We start from the raw sequence: 20,939 nt of genomic DNA on the forward strand, positions 1-20,939 counted from the left end.
ATAAAAGAAATTGAGAAAAGAAAAAAGACAAAATCACATGCTGTACACTGGTAAAAATAAAAGAAAGAACTTAATTGCAAAAAAAACAAACTTAAATGAATATTATCTAAAGTTTGCATAATTACATAATTACGGGTTTCGTGTAAATACTATACAACATTAACCACCAAACCAAGAATTGAACGCAGTCTTTTATAATGTTCAAATCAAACCATTTGGGTTATAAATTATGTTTGAACAAAAATAAAATATGTTTCTGTCATTCATGATAACAGTGGACAAAAATTTTATCTTAATTTAGCTCTCCAAAACTATGTGTTAATTGCATTGATAAATTGACACATTAATATAATCAATTTAGTACAAATAATTTAGTACAAGATACATCTAAAATTCTAAAATGTAAATACTTATGTCGTCGGGTTGTTGTCTCTTTGGCACATTCCCCATTTCTCAATTTTATTATATCGGATAAATTTGCACATGCTCATTTAGAGAGGATTTATCGTATAAATGTACAAACTTCTAATACCAAATGTTAAAAAGGTCCTTAAAAATGCTACTCAGTTAAGTTATCGTACCGTGTCTTCTGGCTTTTCAAAGAAGTTATTGATATACAAGAGATTGTAATACCAGGAATTTGTACAGTAATTATACTCTGCGCCATCTTTTTTCCATACTGGACCACTTCCGATATATGGAAAGAGTGAAACATGTACCATTAGTACCAACATGTAAGGTGGTGTCAACCTAAGACAGAAAGAGTGAAACATGTACCATTAGTACCAACATGTAAGGTGGTGTCAACCTAAGACAGAAAGAGTGAAACATGTACCATTAGTACCAACATGTAAGGTGGTGTCAACCTAAGACAGAAAGAGTGAAACATGTACCATTAGTACCAACATGTAAGGTGGTGTCAACCTAAGACAAGAAATACGTTAAGGAAATCTAAAAATTAACAAAAGTATAACAAGTTACAAATTGGTTTTGTGCGAAGTGCTTTTCTGTATTTAACTTCATTAGGAACGTTTAAACCTAAAACAAATATGTACGATAAAAATCATTTTTTCTTGGTAAACAGTGACAAATTGATGTGTTGACGATTTTAGCTACGCGAATTTTGCTTATAGGCTATATGATTAATTATATGATATAGCTCAGTATATTTCAGTAAAATAGACGAACGTCTTTTTGAATTAGAAAACAAACAAATAAATAGAACAACTAGTTTGATCACAGTTGAAAAAGGTTGACATGATACAGTTATCGCCTGACAACACCTACTTAGATATTTTGGACAAAGCTATTACATATTTATGGAATATGTGTTATTCATACCTCCAAAATCTGTGAAAGTAAAACATTCCCCAGTTTAGTTTTCCTCCATTTTTCTTTAGCTCTTTCATTACTATGTAAACGAGTAATGTTCCACTGAAATTTAAATGCATATTGTGCTTTTGTGAATGGTAAATGGTAAATTATATATAATTAGTTAAACTAACAAGTAGTTAGCCCTGTATAACTTAATGAGATGTTCGTGAAATTGTCGACACGACTTCATGCAAGGCTCATACGTAGTATTTGTAGCTTAATTGAAACATATTGTAGTTTAACATCAATTCAGTAGAAATGAAATTCTGAATTTTTGTCTGGTTTTTGATAGAATTCATCATAGATCTTCTTTAAAATATTCATCTTGTTTTTTCCTGTGTAATTATTGTTAACAGATTTTGTAAAACTCGGACCGGTATTATCGTCAGTATTTTTTGTAGGAATTAAATGAAAAATAATATTCGAGCAGTGATATCAACAACGAAATAACTTCAACTAAAGAGTAACATTTACCTAAGAACAAAAAATGTATCTACTGAAACCAAAGCATTACTAATGGCGGGAAATGTTGCTCTTTTGATCATCTTGGGTAGAAAACTTCCTACATTATCTGAAATGAAATATTTTGCTGATATTTTTATCAAATATTAATACCAAAGTATAACGAGGGCAGTTGTTTTTCAATCACCACTACCCCCCTAAACTAGAAAAACAATAAAAAGAACTTAGGGACTTTCCGTTTTGAATTTTCCTCAAAGTTAAGTATTTTTGTGATTTTACTTTTTGCAGTAGACGCAATCAATTACTTATACATATTTCACGTGAATTACACGTATAGGCTCAATTAACGTGAAATTCACATTAATTTCACGTTAAATACACGTGAACAAAATTTGCCTGTGTAGACTATAGTGCTTAACTGCATCAAGATATCTTACCAACATCACTCAAATGAATCCGTACGCATGTCCAAGTATAACCCAAGTCATGGATATAAACCGTATTCCATTGATAGCTGTTAAGGAACCTCCTGGTTGATTTGTGTTTAATATCTTCGAACCATTAGTGTACACAGAAAATGACAGCAAAAGCTGACCAAACATTCCTGCAAATATTATATGTTTTTTTTTTTTACTTCTTTAAGATAATTAGAGAAGAAAAAAACTTGAAACCATCTTGATTCAAAGAGGGACGAAAGATACCAAAGGGACAGTCAAACTCATAAATCTAAAACAAACTGATAACGCCTTGATTAAACTATGTCTATATTATCGAATGCTTATTGTCACGAGGTAGGCGCGATTGATATAATGCAATTACTTATGCTATTTAATGAAATTTAAAAATCAAATCCGTCAACAATGTCTTAAATGAAAGGACTGTCTCGATTGTTATTTTTTTTTCAATCTTGATGGTAGGTCTCAATGATTACGACGTATTTTTACACTGTAAAAGTTGTAACTGTTTTAGATCAGACAATCTGGAAATGATTTTATCATGAACAAATTAATGTAAACCTTAAGCTCAATGCAACATTTTGAATTCTCAAAAGAAAAAACAGCAGCATAAATTCATAAACAGAAAATGCAAAAGTAAGACAACTGACAATTAGTATATTGCTTTAAGTGATATAATTAGGAAAATACGGCATCTGTTTCTTTACCCTCACCTTAAAGGAAATATTTAACGCAAGCAAATATGCAAGCCAATTAAATTAATCGTTGCTTTAACTAAGAACACAAGTACATGTAAGTCTTTGAACTAGTTTTTGAAATGAGTATCAAACTATTAATGCCTCTAAACATTGTTTCATTATTAAGCTGGTATAAACAGACCTGGTGTATATTTGCTATAACTATCTGTTTCATCATGATGAATCAATGGCGTTTTTTCACTTTCTATAAATGCTGTTTCTGCATGTAGTTCCGAATGTCCAGTTGTTTTCTCCCATTTAGGCCGCTGAATCATTATTACATCATACACGGTTCCAACAACCATTACAAATACGAAGAGAGATAATATAACACTAAAAAGGTAAGAAGAATGGTCATCAGATAATTTAATGATAGTTGAATTTTTGAGTATTTAGTATAAATAGTACAATTTAGGACCTATAAACTAGATGTTTTGAAAAAACCACAGTTAACAGTACAATGTACAAAGCTTAATTGGTTTATCAATCATTCAAAATCAAATGATTTTTTAAATGTACATAAGCGTATCATTTTCCCAAAATGTAACATAAAGATATATGAAGAGTAATGAATATGCACTTGCATACAAAAATGACATTGCATGTTTATAGTAAAACTTTCCAAATGTATATAAAAACGGACATGTACGAAATGGATATAACGCAGGATTAAAACCAATGCATTACAAAATCTTTACTCTATGCACTCGTATTTTTAGTAATTTAATCATATAAACAAAATCATATTAATACCTACAGAACAATAAACGCTCTCGTATCAAAAGGTTTATCTGGTTCCTGACATTCCGCTTTATTAACTATAAATATGTTGTTTGTATAATTTCTAATGACTGAAAAAAATGTTACATACGTAAGAAAGATATAGACATATATGGTTAATACAATTTTAGTAATCTTGTCTTTAATTTTTGCTAAAATGCTTTGTCTATATGCCATTATGTATTTCCTTTTTACATATGACTAGCTCTGTTCCTGTCATTGTGTTATTGTGCCAATGTTTGTTTACATATTTGTTTGATTAAGATTAAAACATGATGACTGCAGTACCCCTATTCTTTTACATTTTTACCTAGTATTATGTCTGTTTGTTTTGTTCACACATCGTTGTCAATATAATGGAATTTGATGCGACTGTCATACAAGTGAGAGGTTTGGCTATAGCTATAAAACCAGGTTTGGTACACCATTTGTTGATTGATAAAAATGCCTGTACCAAGTCAAGAATATGACGGTTGTTTATCATCCGTTTGTTGTGTTTGAGCTTTTGATTATGCCATTTGATTAAAGACTTTCCGTTTTGAATTTCCTTGGATTTCAGTATTTTTGTGATTCTATTGTTTACAATCTACAAGTTTATATTCCAAAGTTGCTTTGTTAGTGGGCGATCCTTCCTCACAATCCTGATTCCATATTTATGGTATGATAACCAGTGTGTTACAGTACTAACTGTTACTTTCATTACTGTCGAACTGTATTTTAATTTTCATTTTGTGTTTTATTCTTTTTCTTTTGTAATCATACACATATAATTTTTATGTTTTCTTTTGACAAACAAAAAGTATGAAAAAAACTTAATTTAGGTTTTTAATCAGGCTATCCAAAATACTTACTAGAGTTAGTTAATATTTGAGTATCTTGCTCTGAACAGGTATCAGGTAGACACATACCAATACTTAATGTGGTATACTGTAAAATTATTAATATGGAACAGTATGTAAACTTTTCAACCTTCAGCACTCTTCAAATAGATTAGCCCTACTTTATGTAAAACACAATGTAGATGCACAGATTTTGGTTTACGAAGGTACATAACATCCTCATTAAAAGCAGCCAGATTTGATTAAAAAGATTCTCACAATATTTTGTCATAAAGGTGCTTGATTTATTCATTGACAATATATGTCGAAGTGGACTTGTCTTTTAACAGATAGTCGGCTGTTACCAAGGGGTATCTATTTTAATAGGTCATTGCTTGATGACGCTTATAATACCATCCATCTCATTGAAACGAAAAATAAAGGCCATCACAGATACAGCTTTCAAGTACGGTTTGAATCAATTAGTTTAAAGATAATGTTAAATGTTAAAATTCTACAGCGCAATGCTGATAAAGTCAACATGGACATGTTTCATTTGTGAAAGCCATTCTCCCGTTTTACTCAACGGTGACGGTTTTGAATATTTTGACAGAATACGAGTAGTCATCGTATTTCTACATGAAATGAGTATTACGACAGGTGGCTCTAGTTTCAAGATACTGTTTACCCTATCAGAGCACATCGTTTCATCCCTGTAATTTATAGATGTTCTTATTGATTTTGCCTTAGACAAAATTCATGTAAAAACTAAAACAAATTACAAGATTAAGATACTATTTGTAGGTTATCCTGTCTTTCTTAATAAAAAATCAAACCATTCATAGATGTGTTATAGTTTGGTGCTAAACCGGTCATTGAATAAAAGAATACGAACTTTACTCCTTACAAGTAGCTCTGTTATTATGATTATTGGTTACAGGAATTCCAATATACCAAGAAACATTCAACCAGTATCATTAAAATACTTTTTTCACCTGAGGTAATACGTTTGGAACAGCTTGCAAGTTGATTACAGATAACATGCAATATTCGGTACCAAATAGCGTTTCATTGTTTCCAACAGTAGTTGACCCTTTCATATCCATGCATTCGTCGTAGTCTCCAAGCCATTTGAATCCTCCCTCCAAGTAGATTAGCAGGTGGCTTTCCAGCAGCATCAATCACTTATAAAACAACAAACGGTTAAATGTTAATCTAAAACAGAGACTTTTGTACGTACCATTTCCTTCCAATATTATATTAATTACAAATACACACTACCCGAATAAAATTAATAATAAACACAAAGAAAAATATATCGTAACAAGTTGTTACAGGATAATTTTGGTAGCTCAAATACTTTTTCAGACGAAAAATGTAATTCATGTTGATGCAGATGCAAGCAACTATATATCTTCAATCACGGGGCGATATTAAACAATGATCAAACCCAATACCAAATATAGATAATAGAGAATGGAAACGGGGACCAAAGACCAAAGAGCAGAAAACGGTCCAAGGCCACCAATTGGTCTTCAGCACAGTGAAGGTTTTATTTTAATTTGACTATAACACTGTGTGTAATGTTTACATTAGTGATTTATAAAAAAAAAAAAAAAGGCATCATTTCAATTTCATATTTTTTTACATTTTCAAGCAAAAAGCCTTTTGCCGTTTTGTTTTGTTTTAAATCGAAATAGTAATATTTAGATTAGATAAAACATGTTTATGTTTTACTAATCTAGATATATAATAAAAAGGAAGAAAAAAAAAATGTTAATCTCTTTTGTTAATTTCATGTCAGAAATTTCTCTTTTCTTCTACATTTCTTCACTTTTTAAAACACCAGACAACAACAAAAAACAACTATAAACAAAAATATTAAACACAAAACAACAATACAAACAAATCAAACGCAAAACATCAATAAACAAAAAAAAATCATACATAAAACAACAATTAACAAACAAACACAAACACCTAACAAACAAAAATAAAAAATATACAAAAATGTTAAATCAGGCTTTCATTTTTTTTAGATAAATAAGGCCGTTAGAATTCTCGTTTGAATTGTTTTACATTGTCATTTCGAGGCCTTTTATAGCTGACTATGTGGTATTTGCTTATTGTTGAAGGCCATACGGTGACATATAGTTGTTAATTTCTGTGTCATTTTGGTCTCTTGTGCAGAGTTGTCTCATTGGCAATCATATCACGTCTTCTTTTTTATATTAATATATGTTATCAAAAAAGCAGTAATCAATCTCACGGCTATTGATATCAATTACATACATTTTAAAGCATATATGTTACTGAAATGTCCGCAAAACAACTTACTTTTAAATGCCCAAATCTTTTGTTGAGCTACAGCTTGTACCACACTAGATACACCAGTTAGACAACGATCAGACACCGTTGGTGATAATGACTTTGAAGTACTTTCGGTAGGTGGCACTGCAGTAACGTTGCTTTCATGCACTTCGCTTCGAATGTTTGAAAAATGATAACAGGAGATTGTTCGTAAATCTGTAACATTGGACAACATTCTGGTAAGCTTTCCATATTCTATGGGTGATTTGATCACGTTCAAATCTGACCCCTTCGCAATACTATTAATATGCACAAATATGCTATGATATCCGTCATAGTTGTCGAATGAAGAATATGCGCATCTATCCAAAGACGCAACACCTAAAACTATCAGTTTAAAGAGCAAATTCATTTTTTAAAACCTTGCAGTGTTTTTAAATAAAAATTGATGGACAAACATAGTTCATAACATCCACAGACACACATTTATAAATACCAAGTATATCTTATTCAAATATTATTTTTGTTTTTTATCTAAGTATGATTATAAATCATCAATACATCCCATTACTGACCCTTTATGGTACAATGTAGTTGATATTACTTGGACTAGATGGTGGATTACACGGAAGTCAGCTGTAGTGTATAAATACTCTGTGTATGTATAGTAAATGTCAATTAAATCATTATTCTATAACAAATTATCAATTACAAATCACTGGGTCCTTGTGGGTCAAGAAATACAAAAATCATTCCACTCGAGACGGTCGAATTCTGGGCTGAATACTAGAACTGGAATACACTTCTCCACTCCTCATCTCTCAAACCCCGTCTCGTGATCATCTAGGTAAACTTTACTGTAATCTATAGGTATGAGTTCATTTGATTATAAATAGCAAACATTTGCAATTAAAGAAAAAAACAAGATTGCTATTCTGTAGTCGCATGTCTCCGCCCTGTATGAACCAGGAATTAAATCGTGTGTCAAAATGAGTAATTTTGAAACAGTAGTCAAAATATAATATAAATTCTGTTATTCCTATGAAAGTGGTTCAATCACAATGTTGTCTTAATAACGGAACCAGTAAAGAGATCCCGTACCAACTGTCAAATCAAACTCGCGATTTAGCACGATCAAGAGAATATGAGGACAAATTAATCCATTCGTTTGATATGTTTGAGCTTTTAACTTTTTCATTTGCTTGGGGACTTTCCGTTTTGAATTGTCCTCGGAGATCTGTGTTTTTGTGATTTTACTTTCTTCAAAGTATGAAAACTTCATGGCAAACGGTCTCTGGTATTGATGTGTTTCAGTCGAACAGAAGAACGGAAGGAGACGATTGTCATACACCTCCCCCCCCCCCCCCCCCCCCCCCCACGGACTTCGTATATATGAGTTCATAAGGGCGTATTGCATTTGCGCCAATTTTTTGAAAATTACAATCTTTCATTTGCACAACAAGGTTGTATTTCATTTCGCCATAAAATAAAAAACTTCATTTGCGCCATTTTACAGGTAATTCAGGTAAGATATAACTGAAAGTTAAGTATTCATTGCTCTTAAAGGTTTGTCTCTACAGTATTACCCCCTGGATAATTGAGTGAGTTCAATACCATACTCATTTCTGAAGCTGAGAGTTACTAAGGTTTATAATTATATATAGTGTTCCCATGTTCGAGGTGTCAAGATGGACATTTTCAATTTAGACATAAACCATTGTGTAAACAGAAGAAATAAGAAGTCTGTAATTTATATGACCACATAATTAGATCATTAGATCATATGTTCTGAAAAATGGAGACAAGTCGTTTAGTGGTACCCCCAAATAAAATAAAACCTTGCAAAGGATGAGTTCGATGTAGATGAAACACGTAAACCAAATTATAAGCCTGATGTCTTTAACGTGTTTTTTTTAGACATTATCATAAATCAATGCAGCATGGCAAAAGTAAAATAAAGGCAACAGTAGTACCGCTGTTCAATAGTCATAAATTGATTATGCAAAAGCAAATAAGGGTTTCAAATTAAAACCAAGGGAACACATTAACCTAAGAGAGAAACGAACGGAACAACAGATAAGAACCACTGAAATGCATCAACAACAAATGTCAACATATAACGACAAGGACTATTTAGCTGGTTTTATGACAGGAATTTTATACAAATAAGCACAAGACCACTCAGCACAGATAAACTATATAGTAGAACATTATGTAGTCCACAGAATAACAACTGATACTTTCCATAGATTTATGACAGTACACCAAGACGAAACAAATGAATTTTAAACTGTGCGTCTAACAGACGTTTATATTACCAAGTTAATTTCTAAAACTAATATAAATTTGTTTTATTATAGACGAGTACAGGGAAATGATAATGTTGACGACCCACTGGTTGCCTTGTGCTGTTTTCTGCTCTTTGGTCGAGTTTTTGTCTCTTTTGACACATTCCCCATTTTCATTCTCAATTTCAAAATTTTGTAATGGTGTTATTTCAGGTATTTTCTAACCATGACAGGGATATTAAAATGAAATGCTGTTTGTTATGGTGTTATCATTTATATTTTCTAACCATATCGGGTTTTTTCCTAAACCAAACTTGTGTATAAACAAAACAATCCTATACATATAGTTGCCTTAAACTTAAAATAATATAAATGAAATAGAGTTGTAATCTGAACTTTTACATACATATAGAAAATTACAAAAAAATACCAGATATATAAAGCAAGATCGTGTAGGACCAACTTCAAACACATTTGTCAAAACTATAATCACTAAAATATCAAACTTCGAAAAAATCAAAACGGAAAGCTCCTAATGAAATGGCAAAATCGAAAGCTCAATTACATCAAACGAATGGAAAACAGCTCTCATATTCCTGACCTGTAAACAAACATCATTAAACAAAAGCTTTGTAGACCACTTTCTGGACTACACTGACCAATAAGACAAATGTGAAATGTTCCGAAAATACAGAATTAAAACTACAAACGATAAGACATGACACAATATATTACCGTACTTACTAAAGAAACATCATAACTAATTGAATACATGTTGAAAGACGGAGATTGAACTAAAGATTTAAATTGTGTAAGCTTGTACACAAAATCTGCTGTTTTTCTATCTTTTCTTGAACTAACAATTACATAAACATTGATGTTGATGTAATTATTGTTACTAAAAAGAAGCCGGAGCAAGCTCCATTGCAAAGGATATTTTGATTGCAAATTGGGTCTATCTCAATTTATTTTAGAATGGGAGACCAGTAGGCACATACATTTTGTGTTTTGAAATGGAATTGGTTTTGATACGTGAAGGATAATAAACGTCCCTCAAATTTTATGTCATTGAGGAAGTACGGCACCCAATTGATTCCTTCCATACCTTCGTCTTTTTTTCAGAGATTACCTAAGGTACTTTATATTTTATAATATAACGTATTTCAAGCCTTAAAAAACGACAATCATGATCGAAATTGCTTTGACATTGTTGAAAGATGACAGAACTCCTAAAGCATGGATGTTCAAACATAGAAAGATAAATATCATTCAATTAGTTTATCTGTGGAAAGAATGGTTTCAGAGGACAAAAAACAAGACAGCCAGTAAATGCAGAAATGTCAAAATAGTTTATCTATGAACTTATCTAGAACATGTAAATCAAGGTCGTTATTTAAACATAAGGACTCGCACAATCTGGATGGGAATAAGACTGTGCGTGTCGACATGTTAAGCTTATAATGTGCATCAATCATTTGCGATGTACCTCCACACTTAGTGATACGTTCACAATAGGAAAGATTACACAATCGGAAAATTTTAAGATCATCCAATAGGACTTAAATCAGAAGATTTTAGACAGTGAAATCATGTCACTACTGAGTTAAGTCAGAGAAAAATGGTATCGGTCAACAAGTTTGTGATGATGAACGTAAACTTTATGGAATGATTTCAGTCGTTCTTCCTCATATCTTTGTAACCACACAAAGAATGGGCGAATAAACAAAAAAAGTACACGTATAAGATATATTTATGTACAAAAGAATAAACTTTAATAATAAAATAAATAAACCCATTTACTACGATTGGAACGTCAATGATATTCAAAACTATATTTAGTGATACAATATTACTTTAATATCACATTTATATAATATCAATGCATGTATTTCTAAAAAATGTCTAATATGTAAATATAACACAACTGTAACAGGGGCGGTATGTCCCATCAGATCTACAGCAGTTACACCGACCGAAAAATTGCATTTCGTCAGTGAAACGATACAACTGTCTATCTTGAGCACATATTTCATTTAAATTTTCTATCGCCGTTTCTTTTCTTGCTTTTTAAAGATAACCTTCTCAAGTCCCATCATAGGTGATTCAAATGCTAAACTCGCAACAAATGCTACCATCATTGATACTACTAAGTTTCCAATGAATTGATATATCTGCAATAAAGAAAATGTATCAGAATTCCGTTTATTTACATATTGGTTTAATTAAGAAAACGATGTGTAACCACAAGCGTGTTTTATTTTTCGTATCCAGAATCCCATTCATAATTATTATCTAGTCAAATGTGAAAAATATTTTTGAGTTTTCATTTTTTATTTTTGCCCTGAGAGCAACATCTTATAGAATTGTATTGTCGAAATGAAATCTGTTGCTGTACAATCGGGACTGTTAAAGATATGTATATCGACACATACATATTTCATCGTTTTGGTGAATTGTGATATGTTTTACTCATTCTTGGTCTATTCTACATCGCATGCGATGCTAAAAATGGTTTTCTGTATTTAAAAAATGTGCAGAGAAAAGTTTGTGTATATCTTCCGAAGTGTTTTATGTTCGTTGCTTGTTTGATTCGATTCTGCTTTTTCAGTTTAGTTGATTGAAAGGAGTAGGTTCAGTAAAACAAAAATATAGTAGTTTTACAAAATTGTTAAAATGTAAACTTTTAGAGATTTATTGGAAAGTAGAATGCTTCTGCTACATAAATATGGGCCGTTTTTAACAAAAGAATGCACATATATAAGGTACTGGCATCATTAAGTCATGCTAAATTACTGAAATCACAATTTTAGCATTTAAGTTAAATTTTCCACGGTTTCTGTCTTAAATGAAAGTGGCTGCATTTGTCTTCAGTCTTAATATTGAAATGTTAGTTGTATTTGAAGATAGTACATAACATATATAAAGGTTGAGTATGAACACGGATGAAGCCACTTTCAATTTTGATAAAAACCATCTGAAAAGTTACATTTTTTGGGCATGTTTGATAGATTTTTCACATAAACTAATTGAAACAACTTAAATAGACACTTACGTGTTTAAAAAGTGTCTAAAATCTTTCGTCAGATGAACTTGAAATTTGAGGCCAAAATCGGCCCTTACCGGACCTACTCCTTTATAAAATCTAAGTATGTTTAAGAAACGTAAGTCCAAAATTAACATTAGCCATGGCATTTTTTTGTTCTATTTATGAGATTGAATGTCCCTCTGGTATCCATCGCCCCTTTTTGTGAATGTGCAGTCAAATTAAACTGTTAGATAACATGAATGCGAGATGAAGAGAATGAAAAACATTTTAAAAAAAAATATTTTAAAAATACCGAAATCTTAGTTAATTTCAATATTTCCATTAAAACTGACAAAATAGATTGTTGAACTTTACCAACCAACGGAACAAATGGAACACAACTGTAATATTTCTGACTTGGTACATGCACTTTCCAAAAAAGAAATTGTTGGTTAAATATGGGTTGATAGCTAGCTACAAACAACTTAAAACCAGTTGTTGCCTCAGGGAGTTCAAACCTTATTGAATAAAAAAATATATTTATAGTTTATTGAACTTACAACATCTATATCTGTAAGATGCATCATTCGTTGTTTGGTGTATTGGTTATAATAGATAACAATTGGATGAACGAGGTATGTACAATAGGTTAGTCGACTCAATGGTATAAAGCCTTTCCATGATAAAACTGTGTTTATATAACCTGAAATTATATATGTACAATAGGTTAGTCGACTTAACGGTATGGAGCCTTTCCATGACAACACTGTGTACGACTGCAAAACTATTTATTGATGTAAATTTAGTACGCTTATTAGAACTTTCTCTTTTGAAACAATAGAGATGCTCTAATCAGTGGAATAATTTTCATTTCAGACTAGATATGTAGATTATTTCATAATGTGTCACCAAGAAATTTTATTTGTAACTTCATTGATAAAATCTAAACAATGCAACTTAATAAATATTCGTATAACATTTTGTCATTTATTGTATTTATATTATTTATGAGATAAGTTTTATATATGTAAAACACTAAAGGACAGATATGTTCAAAAATTTAAATTACTAGTAACTTACCTCCATAACCGTTTGCACATGAGAATACAACCCAACATACACAAGCTCCCCATAATGTTCTATGTACTGCATTATACAGAGAGGAAACATCTTGCGACACACGGTTACCATTAAGATCGTCGTATTGTCCATACAATACAAGACATGCTACTACAGCTGCAACTAACCATCCAAAGAAGGCTGCTACCTAAAATACAGGAACAAAATTGTAGGACAAAGACGATAGAAACTTCAATACATCATGGTAACAAAATGAATATGTGGTCTAACTACTAATAAATCGAATTTCAATAAAATCTGTGAGCTATAACAGTTCACTGAACCACCTTCAACAATGAGTAAAACATACATCTTAAATCAACATAAAAAATGTATTTCAAATACATTGAAAATAGCAACGGATTATTTATTATGAAGCACAGAATTCTTTGAACATCATTCAGCAGATGGAAGATAATCCAACTTATATGGACAACTTCTTGAGTGGCTAATAAAGAGCTAGTTAACATAAAGAATGGAAATGGGGAATGTGCAAAAGAGACAATAAGCCGACCATAGAGAAGACAACAGCAGAAGGTCACCAACAGGTTTTCAATGCAGCGAGAAATTCCCGCACCTGGAGGCGTCCTTTAGCTGGCCCCTAAACAAATATATATACTAGTTTTATGTTCTCTTCAAAAAGTCTGCAGTTAACGTGTACATTAATAAAACAAGTTAGTTTTCATCAATAGTATCACCTAGATTGACATTTTTGCGTCTTTTATTTGATTATGTCTGTTTGTTTAGTTTGTTTAGTTGAACATTGTTATCGATATAATGGATTTGTATATGACTGCCATACAAGTGAGAGGTTTAGTTAGCTATAAAACTAGGTTAAAACCACCGTTTTCCTCATAAGTAAATGCCTGTACCAAGTAAGAAATATGATAGTTGTTTAGCGACTCCGGTGGGTTTTTTTTTTTATTTTCGTTTTTATATCTATTAGAATAATTACTTACTTTAGACATTCGATGTTTGAAATTGGTTCTATAAAGTAAATAACCAGTATACATTCCAACTAAAAATGGACCCATTCTGAAGTATGGCTTGACGTAAAGTTTCATGAAGTTTATTCCCCTGCAAGTAACAATCAAATCAAAATATTACTAAAATATTTCGATACTCATACTATTTGGATATTGTCTCCAAACTGGATTATAAGTTTGTTCATAAATATCTGAAGTTAATAATATGTAACAATACGGATTGTCGTCTATTGGCATAGTAGATTTTAGATGTGCAACTTACAAACTACATGGATACCCTTTTAATGCAAATTAAGAAAGCGATTTTGTCAAGTTTTTTCTTTATTGCTTTCATTTATACTGTATAGTTTCATTCTAGGGACTCATTAAATGAATGCATTAATTAGTGTTTAAAATTTGTTTAAGGATCGGGAGGTTCTGTTGTCCGCTCAGAAGGATGTCAGTTAATCCTATTTTGCAATTTGTTCCCTTTTTTATGCCCCATTTATGGGCATTATGTTTTCTGGTCTGTGCGTCCGTTCGTCCGTCTGTCCTGCTTCCTGTCAAAGTTTTTAGTCGAGGTAGTTTTTGATGAAGTTGAAGTCCAATCAGCTTGAAACTAAGTAAACATTTTTCCTATGATATGAACTTTCTAATTGCAGTGCCAAATTAGAGATTTTATCCCATTTTCACGGTCCACTGAACTTAGAAAACGATAGTGCGATGGGGCATCCGTGTACATTCTTGTTTGAATCCTATTTCAAGTGATTCTTGTATAAGTTGTGTTGTAAACGTATACATTTGAGACTTATTCAACGAGTTATATTTAGTAAGCCCGAAAAAATACGAAACGATATATATACATAGGATTATTCTAGTAAACCTTTTATTTTCCTTAAATGCCCCTTAGTGGAATTCAACGAAGAAATAAAACATTGAATGCACACATGTACTTGTTTACCAAATCGCCTATATATATAGTATATGTAGCATAGAATCTCAGACATAATGAACTTGCACTTTATGAGATCTGCAGTGGTGAAAAGTAAAATCACAAAAATACTGACCTCAGAGGAAAATCAATTCGGAAAGTCCATAATCACATGGAAAAATCAAATAACAAAACGCATCAAAAACGAATGGACAAGAACTGTAAAATTCCTAAAGTTCAGTTGAAAAAAAAACCACAATTAAAGAAGAACCGAGCAAATATGGGTTTGTCCAAATTTCGTTTGAGGTTTTTAAATTAGTAGAATTGTAGATTATCATTGATCATCTCAATGAGATTGGTTTTCTCGCTTGAGCCGGTACGGCGAAAGCGAGAAAGCAATCGAATTGAGATGACCAATGATAATCTGTTTATCGCTATTTTACCTATGACGACGTTGTCAATTTCATATAAAAAAGAAGATGTGGTCTGATTGCCAATGAGACAACTATCCACGAGAGACCAAAATGACACAGACATTAACAACTAAAGGTCACCGTACGGCCTTCTACAATGAGCAAAGTCCATACCGCAATGTCAGCTATTAAAGGCCCCGATAAGACGATTACAGGCTCCTGACTTGGGTCAGGCACATACATAAATAATGTGGCGGGGTTAAACATGTCATTTTCGTTAGCAACACCACCTGTCTCCTTAGTTTCAAGCGATAACTTTCCATTTCATGCGAGTAGCATGATATGACAAATTATCACATAAAAACTCAAAGGAAAAATGCACAAAATAGCAATAATCAAAAATATAAAAAAAAACTGTTGAGATGGGTTTTTTTAACAAGCACATATTATAATTCAATAGTTCTGAAATAAAAATAAATCTTTCTAATTTTAGGAACTTTGGGTAATGCAATAAACACTTACCCGTCAAATACCGATAAAGGTATTTCCCAATGTGTGGTCATTATACCGGTGGCTGTCCATGTGCCCAATAGAAAAGCCAAAATTACAATTACCCCAGCAATATGGAAGCTGAAAAGTATAATACAATAACTTATGATTTTACAGTTTAATTTTAAAGATTTAAAAAGCCCGAATTAAATTCAACCAATATAAGGAAAGTGTGGAAAATTCGATTGTTAAATATATTTAATAAAAAGTCTGGAAAAATTCTACACGGAAAGTCCCTAAGCAAATGGGAAAAAAAATCAAACGCACAATTACATCAAACGAAGGATAAGAACTGTTACATTTGGTAAATACATTGTCTTCTGTCGAAATGGTGGATTAAACATTTTTATTACTAGTTAAACCTCTCACTAAAAGTTAAACGTCCTTTAACTGCTACAATGTCAAAACCATTTAAAACAAACTTATAGGGGAATCCGACGCAATATCTTTGTTAATTTATGTTCGAATATAGCAAGAATGAATATCTTCAAAGCAGTACAATTATGGATGGATTTTGTATACTTTAAATACTTACTGAAAAATAGGCAGAATAATTAAAGGACTGATAACGAAGACTGCATGTCATTAGCTAAATACCAAGCCCATCCAAAGCACTGAAATATAATGAAATATTTATAGATGAATTTCTACTTTGATTCAAAGTTCTGGTTAAAACAAGATTGTAAAATGCAAATTGTGCAGAATATTTGGTTTCTCGTATTACAGTTTTTGTTTAAGTGGCTCTCTGCTTGTTTCTTCAAAACCCTTCTGGTAAAAAAGTTTATATCAGAACTGCTACGTTTCTCTTCTATACTCACTGTTTCAATTTTTAAAAATGTTTTAAAATTTCGTGAATTGGTGATTTAGACTACACAATGGGGTTAATCACAAGGTAAATAAGGGTGTTTGTTAAACAAATGAGTAAAGTCTCGTAAAATATATACAATGTATCTGCTACAACCTTATATCGAGATACAAATAACACCATGTTGTCTCCATAAAAAAAAAACTTACCGATTGGGTCTGGGTCATCAACAAAGTTGTTGATATAGAAGAGATTATAATACCAGCCGTGTTTACAGTAATGAGGTTCAAGCCCATCTTCAGGCCACACAGGACCACTTCCGATATATGGAAACAGTGCAATATATACCATGAGTATTAACATATAGGGTGGCGTTAGTCTGCAAATGAAAGTATTCTTTATATACAAGGCGCTTGTCATGAACAAAATCAAGTTAACTTTCATGGCCCAATCATATTGTAAACTTCATTTTATCTACAGTTTAATTGACTACTTATGTTGCTTGTCCCTCTTTAACTCTTTCAAATGCTTGGATATTTTTACAAGCAATCAAAACAAAACAAAAAATATTGATACACTATAAAAATGGCTTCTGAATAAATAATCTGTTTCAACCTATTTTCCAACGTTATCTGGTGCATGTTATCTTCTCTATAATAAGAAAAACTGTGTATTTTAACAATAAAGATTTAAACTACCAATAAAGAAGTTTTAAACGTTGCCTATTGGTAGGTTTGTCATATTTTTCTTTATCTGAAGAGAACTTTACGTCTATGTTTATCTATAAGGTTTTGGTAGGTTCTTGGTAAAGTACTTGACAATTCTATTTTTTTAATATGATTATATTGACTATTTTTCCAGAATTAATATTTCATGTTTTTAAGTATTATTATCTCATGAAATGGTACTGTGTAATGTAAAATATGATATGGCTATACCTCCAAAATCGATGGAAATAAAACATTCCCCAGTTCAGTTTTCCGTCATTCTTCTTCAGTTCCTTCATTATTAAATATGTCAACAAAATTCCGCTGTAAAATTCATAATGTAAAATTAAAAAAATGTTTATAAAATAAACTCAATCAACAAGATCGATAATACTTGATATCGTGTAGTTGAGAGTAATAATTGCTGGACGTTGATAATTGACCCATCAATCCATTATTGCATCAAAAATGCGCCAAATACAGCAATAGTAGTTATCAAAGGTACCAGGATTATAATTTAGTACGCCAGACGCGCGTTTCGTCTACATAAGACTCACCAGTGACGCTCATATCAAAATAGTTATAAAGCCAAACAGGTACAAAGTTGAAGAGCATTGAGGATCCAAAATTCCAAAAAGTTGTGCCAAATACGGCTAAGGTAATCTATTCCTGGGATAGAGAAAATCCTTAGTTTTACGATAAATTCAAAGTTTTGTATACAGGAAATTTATAAAAATGACCACATAATTGATATTCATGTCAACACCGAAGTGCTGACTACTGGGCTGGTGATACCCTCGGGGACGAAACGTCCACAGCAGTGTCATCGACCCAGTGGTGTAAATAGTTATCAAACGTACCAGGAATATAATTTAGTACGCCAGACGCGCGTCAGAGTCTAAAATATCTTGTGATGGACGGCAAAACATGCTTAGCCGATTTGAAAATATATTTAAAACTTGTGTTTATGTAATCTATTTAATGAATATTGACATTTAATTGACTTTGAATAGTAGAAAATGTCACATCAAAACCAGCATAGCAAACGCTTTCCCTTCCAATAACAAAATTATGACGAAACATAAGTGAGATGACCAGATTGAATTTTTTAAACTTAATTTATCAAAACGTTAACATCCATTTATAGTCATTTATAGTAGCAGATGCAGTCATTTCTTACTTAATTCATTACCTGAGAGTAAAAAATGTGTCCACAGAGACGAAGGCATTAGCAATAGCCATGAAAGTTATCCTGTTCAGCATGCGAGGAAGGAAAGTGAGCACATTATCTAAAACATAAATTTATGAATTCTTTTATGTAAAAAAAATAACTATATATGAATTTTAACATTATTCTATATAATAAAAAATTGCTAAACATGAAATATTAGAGAAAAAAATGTCCGAGAAAAAAGAAAATTATCCGCGTCATTTCATTCATTTACTGATTTTTTATGACTTTCGGTTTGAACATTTCTAGATCGTTAGCATTGTTGGCAATGTTTTTCCAAAATATAGTCCCGAGTGTACCTGGTTGGGATATTGCAGAAAATTGATAGAACATCATAGTAATTTATTGAGAAATACACTGTTGATTGTCTTTTTTCATCATAGTGTTATCTGTTTTACTTTTACTTGTCGTTTTTATTCATTAGAAACTTCATACTTGTTTGAAATCTAAGAGATACTTTATATGAATTATAATTGTGTCAACCTTTTTTTCAGAATGTAGATATTTCCAAATAATTTCTTAAATGAGAATCCCCTAAAATGGGTTGGTATCTTTTAATATATAATATCATTTAGAGAGGAGATGTGGTATTATTGTCAATATGACAATATCAACAAACGACCAAAGGCAAGAATGTGGTCATTAAATTATTTATTTCCCAGTATTTAGTATGATTGTTATCATTGTATGACGTTAATTAACAAAAGTATGACCTTTTGCTAAAAGCTGAAAATTGACTTTGTGGAGAGCCTTTTGTTTTCGAAGCTTTGATTTCATTTTCTGATGATGGTTTAAGTTGCACATACTTCAAATATGGAGTCTTAACTTACCATCTAATGAAAGCCCGAAAATATAGCTGTGACCAAGAATAACCCATGACATCGATAGAAATCGTATACCATTTATCGCTGTCAATGATCCAGCACTTTGATCAGTATTCAGAATTTTAGCTCCGTTCGTGTATATGGAAAATGCTAATAAAATTTTTCCAAAAATACCTACAAAAGAACATACAGGTGTCAAACCAATAACCAAAATGATTGTCGAATATTTATGATATAAACCAATTCAATCAAAATATATAAACGAGTCTAAATTGAAAACTACGTTCAAACCTATGATTGCGTTGGATAAAAATCGCCTTTTTTATACGTGTGCATGTAAAACAAATTTCGTTGTAGAAGGGTCTAAATACAGCACAAAACAACATTTTCCAAAAGACCAAAAAAGTGAAGAAATATATTTTAACATATTTATATATAAAGGTAACACCCGGCCACCGAAAGCTCCATTTTAATGAAGCCCGGGTGGTCGTGTGGTCTAGCGGGACGGTTACAGTGCAGGCGATTTGGTGTCACGATATATCAGCAGCATGGGTTCGAATCCCGGCGAGGGAAGAACAAAAAATTTGCGAAAGCAAATTTACAGATCTAACATTGTTGGGTTGATGTTTAAACGAGTTGTATACTCTAAATTGGATACACTGTAGTGTGCATACATTGAAAGGGATCTGCTACAGTTGGCTACATACTATTGGACTTTTACCGCTAGAAGTTTAGCGGTTGTCAGAGTGAAGTAAAACTAGTTAATCAAATTGAGAATGAGAATGGGGAACATGTCAAAGAGACAACAACCCAACCAAAGAGCAGATCAACGGGCGAATCCTTCTTTATATCTCTAGGGGTATTTTAAGGGTGCATATTCGCCATTATTAAAAGTTTATCAAGAAAATAAGAAATAGTATAATGGTATTTTTCAGTCCATATTTTATGATTCCTTTTCATTCCATTTTCAAAGTGCACATCAACTACAGTTAAATACATATGGTGAAAAATTTGAAATATCAGACAGGCTTTATTTTTAAATCTTCCCACATGTATTATGTGCTTTTCTTATACTAACAGGTATATAAGTATACCAAGATCAGTTTCATTCATTTTCTTTAAAAATAATCTAAATTCGTCAAATAC

At 31.6% G+C, this 20,939-nt stretch overlaps 2 protein-coding genes and 1 long non-coding RNA gene across 3 annotated transcripts; all 3 read right to left on the reverse strand.

Annotated features, from left to right (window-relative positions):
- Positions 1-303: 303 nt before the first annotated feature.
- On the reverse strand, positions 304-1,946 carry LOC139508690 (uncharacterized). Its single transcript, XR_011661414.1, has 3 exons — positions 1,849-1,946; positions 1,342-1,434; positions 304-750 (listed from the first exon to the last, which is right to left on the reverse strand). It is a non-coding gene; the product is annotated as an uncharacterized lncRNA (long non-coding RNA).
- A 336-nt stretch (positions 1,947-2,282) lies between these two features.
- On the reverse strand, positions 2,283-7,696 carry LOC139508693 (nose resistant to fluoxetine protein 6-like). The gene is made up of 6 exons (XM_071295999.1): positions 6,964-7,696; positions 5,622-5,810; positions 4,660-4,735; positions 3,786-3,879; positions 3,171-3,361; positions 2,283-2,440 (listed from the first exon to the last, which is right to left on the reverse strand). Exons 2-6 carry the CDS (start codon positions 5,802-5,804, stop codon positions 2,283-2,285), a joined length of 702 nt encoding a protein of 233 aa, XP_071152100.1. The 5' UTR covers positions 5,805-5,810; positions 6,964-7,696.
- Positions 7,697-10,956: 3,260 nt separating this feature from the next.
- LOC139508692 (nose resistant to fluoxetine protein 6-like) lies at positions 10,957-19,967 on the reverse strand (the record flags this gene model as incomplete). Its single annotated transcript, XM_071295998.1, has 10 exons — positions 10,957-11,395; positions 12,810-12,952; positions 13,330-13,516; positions 14,328-14,445; positions 16,200-16,307; positions 16,580-16,619; positions 17,241-17,410; positions 17,970-18,062; positions 18,931-19,027; positions 19,800-19,967. Coding segments are annotated over 10 exons (1,253 nt in total), but the record flags the coding sequence as incomplete, so codon positions are not given.
- Positions 19,968-20,939: the final 972 nt, after the last annotated feature.

This window comes from Mytilus edulis, unplaced genomic scaffold (assembly GCF_963676685.1).
Source record: "Mytilus edulis unplaced genomic scaffold, xbMytEdul2.2 SCAFFOLD_1801, whole genome shotgun sequence".
Taxonomy (NCBI): Eukaryota; Metazoa; Mollusca; class Bivalvia; order Mytilida; family Mytilidae; genus Mytilus; species Mytilus edulis.